Source organism: Eutrigla gurnardus (genome assembly GCF_963514095.1).
Source record: "Eutrigla gurnardus genome assembly, chromosome: 4".
Lineage (NCBI taxonomy): Eukaryota > Metazoa > Chordata > Actinopteri > Perciformes > Triglidae > Eutrigla > Eutrigla gurnardus.
Window position 1 is genome coordinate 23,715,631 of NC_139918.1, and position 9,875 is coordinate 23,725,505.

The 9,875-nt window shown below is 39.8% G+C and overlaps 1 protein-coding gene and 1 pseudogene across 2 annotated transcripts; both read right to left on the minus strand.

Annotated features, from left to right (window-relative positions):
• Positions 1-5,362: 5,362 nt before the first annotated feature.
• On the minus strand, positions 5,363-6,958 carry LOC311012955 (chemokine XC receptor 1-like). The gene is made up of 2 exons (XM_084008795.1): positions 6,848-6,958; positions 5,363-6,593 (listed from the first exon to the last, which is right to left on the minus strand). The coding sequence occupies exon 2, from the start codon at positions 6,581-6,583 to the stop codon at positions 5,555-5,557; it is 1,029 nt and encodes a 342-aa protein (XP_083864921.1). The 5' UTR covers positions 6,584-6,593; positions 6,848-6,958; the 3' UTR covers positions 5,363-5,554.
• A 109-nt stretch (positions 6,959-7,067) lies between these two features.
• LOC311012954 (chemokine XC receptor 1 pseudogene) lies at positions 7,068-9,763 on the minus strand (annotated as a pseudogene). The gene is made up of 2 exons (XR_014599449.1): positions 9,701-9,763; positions 7,068-9,024 (listed from the first exon to the last, which is right to left on the minus strand). The product of XR_014599449.1 is annotated as a chemokine XC receptor 1 pseudogene (transcript).
• Positions 9,764-9,875: the final 112 nt, after the last annotated feature.

Sequence of the window (9,875 nt, forward strand, 5' to 3'; positions counted from 1 at the left end):
AATTGTTTACATACATTGACGATGTATTCCCATAATGTCATTTGTTAGTCTTTATCTTAAGGATAATGAATTGAAATGAAGGCATCAAGCATCAAAAGAGTGGTGGTCATATATGAGAGCAGACACATGAGGTGGGCAGGAAGCTCCGGGGCAACACATTCGTAGGCCTTTCCGCAGTGTGTTGAGAATATTTACTGGTTTTATTGTTGTTTATATTTCACAATATTTCCAAACTTGCTGTTAAAGTTCTTGCAACCATGAGGCATTTTGGTGTCTTGTAATCAAACTGGATTATCTTGCTTTTCAGTAGTTTATTTTCACTTATTTGTCAACTGAAACTGTTCCTTTTTTAAGTGCACCGTTTTTGTATTTTATCAGACAGCATTTTATTGTGAAAATTAGAATTGCCATAATTAAGCAGTTTACATGATTTGAACCTTCGTAATGGTCAAAATGTTATGTTACGGTATTCCTTTACAAATGTTGGAATAAGCGTAAAAAAATAGGAAATGTAATGAAATTCAGCTACTTCCTGTTATTGGAGGACCCTATGGATATTTTTGGCGTTTCTAGTGTGATGTCATTTTGTCTCAAGGTCCTCGTGGACACTTGGTCTCCATTTATTGTCCACAATGCAACCAAGTAGCAAACAAGACACACGAAATACTTGTAAACAAGCGTCATTAAAAGGGAACGCTTCAAAGCGAGAGATGCTCTTCAAAAGACAACAACAACAACAGAAAAGTGAAGAAACTAAATCAGCCAGATGGGAACATTTTTTAAGCAAGAAACATCAGGACGCACTGTTTGATACATCAAATGGCCGGTCTTACAAGAGGCAACTGAGTCTTTGCAGGAGGTTTAGTCTAAATATCCAGATGTTTGATTTGTGAATTAAGTCTGCGTGGTTTTTAATCACCGCGCTTTCCTATCTGACAACAGAAGGTAGGTAGAGGAGGACGACCCTAAAATATAGAGATATGATGCGGGATATGCAGAGACAGGCTGCATTTGTTCTTTGTGGTGAAGATTTGTGTTTGAAAACACACACAGATGAAAAAGTTGAACTAAAAATAAACACCCCAAACATGAAAATGTATTAAAAACTGTGCAACTCTTTAGATAAGACCACTAATACTCTTTTTACATTTTATAAAGACTACTTCTTTGTGGTTGATTGTAATCAATAATAGTAATAATGAAACAAACAGTATTATGCCAATACTCATGTCCCCTCTAGTGGAGAAATGTAACACTGCAGTGTCAAAATAAAGGCCATGAAGCAGCATGAGTGGTGTGCATATATATATATATGCATGTATACATTTTTTTTTTATTATAATCTATCATATTTCAAATGCATGTTATTAAAGAACGCACTCGAACACATGCCACCCTCCTGATACATGTTTGTTCGGTGTGTGCTAAACAGTAAATCTAATCCTTCTTTTAAAAACATTTTATTTCCCGTGATGAATTGAATCAGGATGAGGTGCATTAGTGAAATGTCATACATGCCAGGGTGTCATACGAGGATTAAGTCGTCTCTATTTGTTCACTAAAGCAGTTGTTTGTAACGGTGAGGCTGACACACTTAATCGATTTGCATGCGTTTCCTTGACAGTCCAGATTAACAGGCAATAAGACTTTATTTGCAATGTGCACAAAATACGCACACGTTTACACGTTTGCAAGGCATCAATTAAATTCACATATGGTTGGAGTAATTATCATTATAGATAACTGGAATTAAAGGGGAAATATCAATGTGGGAGAGGAAAAAAAGAGGAGGGCGAGGTGCCCTGGAGAAAAGAGCAGGGAGTGAACGTTCGGGCCAGGGAGGGCTAGTAGCGGAGACGACATGAGAAAACAACAACAGCTGTTTAGCTTGTGGCTAAAAACAGGATGCAACAACAACATCATTTGCTAAGAAAATGATCCGGGAAAAGAAATTGTACAGACTCGAAGATATGAAATGGTGATGCCTTCAATTGTCTTTTTCTATTTTATCTCTTCGGGTGTGTTTTCTTCTGCCCTGGTTTCTTTTTTTCTCTGCAGATTTCTGATATGGTTCCTTCTTACACTAAACTTCCGGCTTATTGTTTTGTTTGCATATTAAAAACAAAATTCAGGAGGAAAAAAAAGGCCTATTTCCCTGCAGGTAACACTCCACAGCAAGGTGAGATGGGATCTAACAGAGGCTTGATCACTTCTCCAAAGGGCTTTTTGTGAACACTCTAAAATTGTGGTAACATGAGGAACCATGTACGATCGTGACTCTTCCCCAAACTCCACCATATGATGCAATGCAGGTGTGAATCTGCTATAAATACAGACGTCACTGCTAGTTTGACCGCATAAAGAGAAAATACAAGTTATCATTGACTTGTACACACAACTTTATTACCACTACGGTATCCGATTTATAGCTGCTATTACACACGCAGATAATATTCAGCACAAGACCCTTTCCCAGTGCCTGCCAGAGAATGTGTGAACACACCCGTGACTGCTCTGCCCTTGACTTGTATCCATCCATCCAAGCGTGCTGGATGGTTTAGTTAATTAAGCTTAATCTACCCCCAGAGACAGATATGAGTGCTGTTACAGTGGCCCACTGAGCTGTCCCTATACACTCTTCTCCGGACCCCCTGCGGAGCTATCAGGGCCGCGCTACTCAACCATGTTCAAGTACACTGACAGGGCTCTGGAGAAATGCATTACATAGAAGAGAGTTAAAAGATTTGGACCGCAGAAGAGGAAACGAAAAAAAACAACTTTTGTGAAATGATGCCGTGAAATGACTCAGACTGTTGTCATTTCTGGCCCACGTCGTTTCACAGAAACCCCAGCAAAAGCACACGTGCTGATGAGTTGGACATACTTGACTGACTGTGGTTTTTAATCACAAATATGCAGGCAGTTATATTTTATTGATCCTGCTGCTGAGAGCTAATTTGTTTATTGTGTCACATAGACAAGGTCACTCCAGAAGGTAATATTTCCCTAACATATTGGCCAGGATGATGTATATAAAAAAAAAAAGAAGAAGAGGGAATAAATTACCCAGATACAGAATTGCTTTGTTTGCAGTTAAAGTGGGTGCACAAGGAACATCGCCTGGTTAATTGGTGCTTGCACGTAATGAAGACGGAGACTAAACAGGTGGACAGAAATATCTACCATTCGACATAGGCTTCTTAAGCAAAAGCTGTGCCTTGGGAATACATTTATTTGACTTTTTAAGACCTAATCTTTTATTTTTGGCCACAAAACACACACATGCTAGGCATATTTACATACATTAATATGGAACAAAAAGCAGGTATGTGTAACCGATCATAATTTAAAACACATGTTTTACTAACAAATATTGTTACATCATATGAAACATGAACAACATACTTTAGCATTAAAAGACCTCCGATCTTACTTCATTGAGGAGAACTTGAACTATTATCACATTGAGATCAAACCATGAGATTAAAATGAATATTGAGCTAATCAGATGGTTTATTGTTGTGTTGATTTTGCAACATTTCCTCAAAGCTTCATTTTTCAAATACATTCAAATGTATTATTTTTTAACCGGTAATCCCACTTCCTCTTTCTTACAAGGCAATATTGGAAAAACCAAATATGTGTTTCTGCTTTCTGTGACGTCTTTCTCTCGTTTATTAATCTCTAATACATTCTACAGGATGAATTCGGCGCATGATTCATCAGTATTCTCCTTCCGACTGCTTTCTCTTGTTCCGTAGCAATCGAGTGTTACTTCCCCAAACAGTGATCGTCCGATCAGAGCTTTGCAGCTGTATGCAGGTCTGTCAAGCTTTGGATTAGATTTAGTTTCAATGCTGTTTGTCACAAGAGAAAACACTGTTTCACTGCAATTGTTAGTCCGCTTAACATTCTACCTACAGTAGTAGTACAGCAGTATCACTTTCAAGGTCAAGGGATAGCATATCATTAGCTAACTGCATTCATATGTGGGTTCACACTTTACAGCTGGAACATTCAAGCCTAACTGATAAAAAAGAAATTCTGTGTTACGAGGAAGGATTAATAAAAAAGATATATATTTAAAAATATATATATGGTGGATCAGGATTTCTTAAAAAATTAAGAGGCGGCCTGTTGGGTTCATCCTCTGTAACCAGAGCAGCACCAAAGCATCGCAGCACCAAAGCATCGCAGCACCCAGCGGATGGCCGGCTACTTAGCCATCCGTCACAGAAAACGATCCGAACAAAGCTGTCATTCATCTGGCGATCGCAATCTGCTCTCCGACGCTGTGACAACAGTGTAAAGATGAAGCATTAAGCTGTTAAATTTGAATAATTTAGCAGCCTGCTAGTTAGCCAGTTACCTTGCTAATTCCACCATGCTTCCATGCTGCGTTGCGTCAGTTAAGAGTTAACAATTTAGTTAGTGATCAATTTATAGAACATCAAATTCAACAGTCCCTGGCTGAAAATAATAATAATAATATTAATAAAACGTCTGAAATTGAAGACCCATTGGACTCAAATGAAAACAGAGTGTAATGAGTTGACAAATCAGGCAATGGTTGCACGTAACATTCTTTAAGAAATAAATTAATATAAATGGAATATGGAATAAAAGTTGCAAGATATTGACCGGTGCATAACAGTGTAATAAACAACACTGATAACGTACAGAAATGGGATTTTTTTTGCATAATGAAATAATAGAATATTTCTCCAACCCACAACATGTTTGAGGAAGTGGAGAATGCAATTTTTTGATATGCGTCATAAAATAAGATACATGACAATTTATTTGCATAGCATCGTCCCTATGATGTTTGTCAATAATAGCAAATTCACAGCAGACGCTTCATTAACATGCGTGCATTTCTTTTTCTGTTCAACATATTCTATGGTAATTCATATTCTCAGGCTTTGTTCAATATTCTCACATTTTATTCAATGTTCTCACACTTTCATTTCATGTTTTAATTCTCAGAATTTGAATAAACATTCTCATGTTTTGGTCCATATTTTCGTAATTGTATCCATATGCTTGTATTCTCATTTACAATTTTTAAACTCTCCCTCTTGTTTTTGCATAAATCATGTATTAAAATGAATAATTACATAAATAACTATGCTGTTACATCAAAGTGATAACATGCCAAAGAAACGTTACCTTGGGTATTCATTCACTCACTGCTCACTGTTCTTCTTGGCAATTGCATCATACGTAGTTAAAATAACACAGACAGACGGATTACGTCTCTATGGGACGTTTCAGGGAAAAAAGAACTTGCGCAGCAGAAATGAAAATGCACCTATCATGCCATGTCACTGCATTTGGCTGAAAACAGAAGAAAACCGAACAATTCCAGCTTGTTTTTATTCAAATATATTACAGTGACAGCATCGCCACACATTATCATACATCATCATTTACTTGGCACAGTTTAAAAAGAAATACATGAAATAGACCCCCTGATATTTTAAGGCAATATGCAAAACAAGCAAACAAAATAAATACAAACTACATTCCAGAGAATCTTTTACACATGTGTCTACCTGGATTGAAGTTCCGCCACATCAACGGACATTTGTGGATTGAAACCTACATTCTGAAGACCAGAACTGCCGTGGCCGGTGCCTCTCTCCCTGTTCCCCCCTCTGGGCCTCAGGCAGCGTAAAAGATCAAAAAGATGTCTCCGCAACTTTGGCGAGTGCATGTACAGCAGAGGGTTCATGCAGCAGTGAGAATAAGCAACTATACGGCAAATATGATAGGCGCTCTCCAACCGCTCTGATGCAGCACAGGTTTTGGGTTCATACAGAGACCCGACGAAAAGCAATATATTGTAAGGTCCCCAGCAGATGAAGAAGGCCGCAACAATGCATAACACCACCACAACGGTCCGGTACCTTTTCCGGTTTGAGGCCTGCAAAACGGTCTTGAGGATGGCAGAGTAGCAGAAGACAATGATGACAAGCGGGAGGAAGAAGAGCAGTGACACTTGGAGATAATACCCCAGCCTGACGTCAGGTTCGTCAGAGGGGTCCTCACACCTGGAAACGCCCTCCCAGTGCTCCACCTTCACCTTGATGACGTCGCTCACCGACGCGCCGGCGCTGATGACCCAAGCAGCAGCGCAGGCAACCATCGCAAACCTCTGCCTGCTCACAGAGTTGCTCGTCCAGGTGTGCAGCACCACCGTTATGAAACGGTCCACGGTCATGGCGGTCAGCAGGATGATGCTGCTGTACAAACCCACCAGGTACGCCGTGGTCGTGAGCTTGCAGGCGACCTCGCCAAAGACCCAGTGGTGCAGCTGATAGACGCCCCAGAAAGGGAGCGTGACGGTGAAGATCATGTCAGAGCACGCCAGGTTGAGGATGAATAGATTGGTGACATTTTTCAGGTTCTCGTAGATGACGAGGACGCTGAGGAGAAGAGAGTTGCCCGTGAGACTGAAGATGAAGATCAGGATGAAGAAGGCGCCGCTGATAGTATCAAAGTTATACTCGTCACAGAGATACACTCTGTCATCGCCGTCGGTCACATGATACAGTCTCACCGTGGAGTTGTACGCCATTGCAGGTTTTCTGGGAAACATGAGACAAAACAAAAATTGGCAAAGTGGAATGAAGACAAAGCAGATGTCTACAACTCCTTCTGCGATTTGTCATTTAAAACAGTAATTCCTTCTATTAAAATGAATCATTTCCTATATTAATACATTTTGTATATATTAATATATTTTAATACATGAATTAATATTTCATGGAGAACATTTAAGTACTAAGTACTCTATGCCCTCAAACACGGAGAGTGTAAGAGTACATTTTAAGGAACTTACCCCGAACGCCGGCTTGCGTCTTGTGCTAATTTGCACTGTGGAGGAAAGGTTGTGATAACCTCGATGTTCCTCTTTTGGTTTCACAGTCAGTCAGTCAAAGCTGCCGCCTCAGTAATCAGGTTTGAGCCTGAAAATCCTTTGAATTCAACCGGAATGGGTGACACAGTCGCTGCTTTGTATTATATAGCAGCGATGGAAATTCAAAAACAAGACACACAACTTTGTTTTCTAATTGTATTTATTGTAAAGCGTCATGATGATATTATTATGTAAAAATGACTGTAACAAATTTCAAATGAGCAAAAGCCAAAATAACCCATCGAAAGAACATTTCCATTTTTGCCCGAATGAGACTTGGAAATGTTGAGAAATAATCAAATAATTAATCTTAGTGATTGACATGAAAACATAAAGTTAAATGCAGTTAATCACAGAGAATCACATACAGTTATCTTATATCTGATGCAATGTATCATCAATGTATCAGCATATATTTGAAGTACCATACATTTTAAGATATGAACACAAAGACATTGGTATTTTATAAAAGTACAGTTTGAATGGAAACTACAAAGTTAAAGAAAAATAGTAAAAAAGAGTAAATACTTGACATTATATATACATTTTTCCATCACATAAAGAAGCCTTGTACTTCTTATACATCCAGTGACTATCAGGTATACTTGTACTACCTGGTTCACGGTTATACTAGTATATATTGGTCATTTGAGTTACATGATGGATACTTATCAGTATTTCCGAGCAGGTGTTCAGTTGTTGTTTGGTTGACTCTGTTGGTTTGTGTCTGAATCCAAATAGGCAAAACAGCCAAATGTAGCTAATGCTATTATTTAAATACAATGTTACCAAGCGGGCTAACCCCCTTGGAATGATGGCTGAGTTAGTCATGATAGTCTAGGGATTGTGGGAAATGTTGTATAACATCTTTATGTAGACATGTGCGATGAAGCGAATGACCAAAGTCTGGATTTTGACTTATTTGTGCCTTGACGTGTATCTATTCGATGTCGAGTTTTCTTTCTCAGATCCTTGAAGTTCTGCTTTTCACCTCTGCTCTCCGTAACTACATGGAGAACTCTTCGCCGCTTGTGATGGATGTGATTGTGAGCCGGCTTTGCCTGTTGCGGATGCTGCGGTTGCTGTGGCCCCAGCCTTTCAGCATTTTCTTCAAGTGGCTTTTGAATTTAATGCCCACAAACACGTAGAACACGGGGTTGAGGCAGCAATGTGAAAAGGCAAAGAGCCGGCTGATGTAGAAGGCGTAATCCAGCGGTACTTCTGCTTTGCACATTCCAACCACGGCCTTGGAGTCAGCAGGTGTTCGGGGCCAGAATGACCTCGACCGTAGTAATATCACTACATTGTAAGGCCCCCAGCCCACGAAGAAAACAACCATGAGGGTAAAAATGAGTTTTAAAGTTTTGCTCTTTCTCCTTTGGGCAGTGGGGCGCAGCAGCCTGCACGCGATCTGAGAATAGCAGAACATGAACACCAGCGAACACACTAGGAAGAATACGTTCTGCTGGTAGATTCCCCACACGCTCCAGTAAGAATTTGCATACACACAGCTATTCTTGTCCACTTTGGTGAAAATGAAGGCCGGGCAGGCGGCCAATATGCTGAGAGCCCAAATGAACACGCATGCCCCGACACTGTACCAGCCCCCGACGGACACGATGTCGGACAGAGGATTCATGACAGCGACGTAGCGGTGGGCGGTCATCAGAATGAGCAGGATACTGCTGCTGTAGAAACCAACGTAGAAGACGAAGCTGACCATTTTGCACGCGGGCTCCCCCAAGGTCCATCCGTAGACATGATAGAAGGCCCAGAAGGGCAGACCCGCGGTGAAGAAGAGGTCCGATATAGCCAGGTTCAGGATGAACGCGTTTGTGAGGGATCTGACGTTCTCATATTTAGTCAGAATCACAATGACCAGGATGTTGCCGAAGAGACTGAGGACGACCACGACGGAGAAGAGCACTGGAGTGAAGATGGCTCCGAAACGCACGACGCTTGTTTTGTTGCACATTTCGTCTTCATAGTCGACGTCATATTCATCCTCATAGTCGATGTCATATTCATCCTCATAGTCGAGCGTTGTGTCCAAGGTTGATTCAGTTGTTGCCATATTGCTTCAGGATTAAGACAAGGGTCTAAATGTAAAAAGGCTTTGTTAAAAGGGGAAAGTCAAATTACACAGATTTATGACTGAAATTGTTGCATTGTAAAAAGTTTTTCATAGATTGATATGATTTAATTCTGAAGTGAATGACTACATTTTGTCATGCACTTTATACAAAAAGCACTTAGATTTTGAGATATTCATCTAAAGTGTCTTCCTCCAAAGAAGTGTTGGCAACACAGCCCCACAACTGTCATTTTAATATTAATATAGTTTTTTTATGCAGAAACAAAGGACACATACATTTCACAATCCATACATTTCAGAGCACAGAGGGAACAAGGAAATCCAATGATTATCTGACACTATTGTGCTGTGTTTGGGGTCCATGAATTGTTTGTTGATTGCCTTGTGGCTGTCTTTGTGCAGTCATGGTTTGAATAAAGGAAATCCAAATCAAATCAAAAATTCTGCTGAATTAATATTCAAGTGCCTCTATAGCTATGAGAATAAAACCAGAACTATCTGACTACTAGAGGTGCTTTACGACAACACTTTTATTTGTTTCCCTTTTTTGGATATTATAATAATAATTATTATTATTATTACAAAATATGAAACATATTGAACTGTAACTTCAGTGTCCCCTAGCCCTATCATGACAGATCCCCACTAATACAAATAAATACATGTTAAACCGTAGTTACCTGCACACACCAGAGTCCTTCAAGCAAGTGTCATTGGAACTGGGAGTTGTTCCTTAAGTATCGACCACAAAGGTGAACAGAAATCTAACATACTTTCAGACACCCACACCCAACACACATCTGTGACACGTTCCGTTTCATACTTGGGTTTGGTGGCCGTTAGATTTCAGAAGTG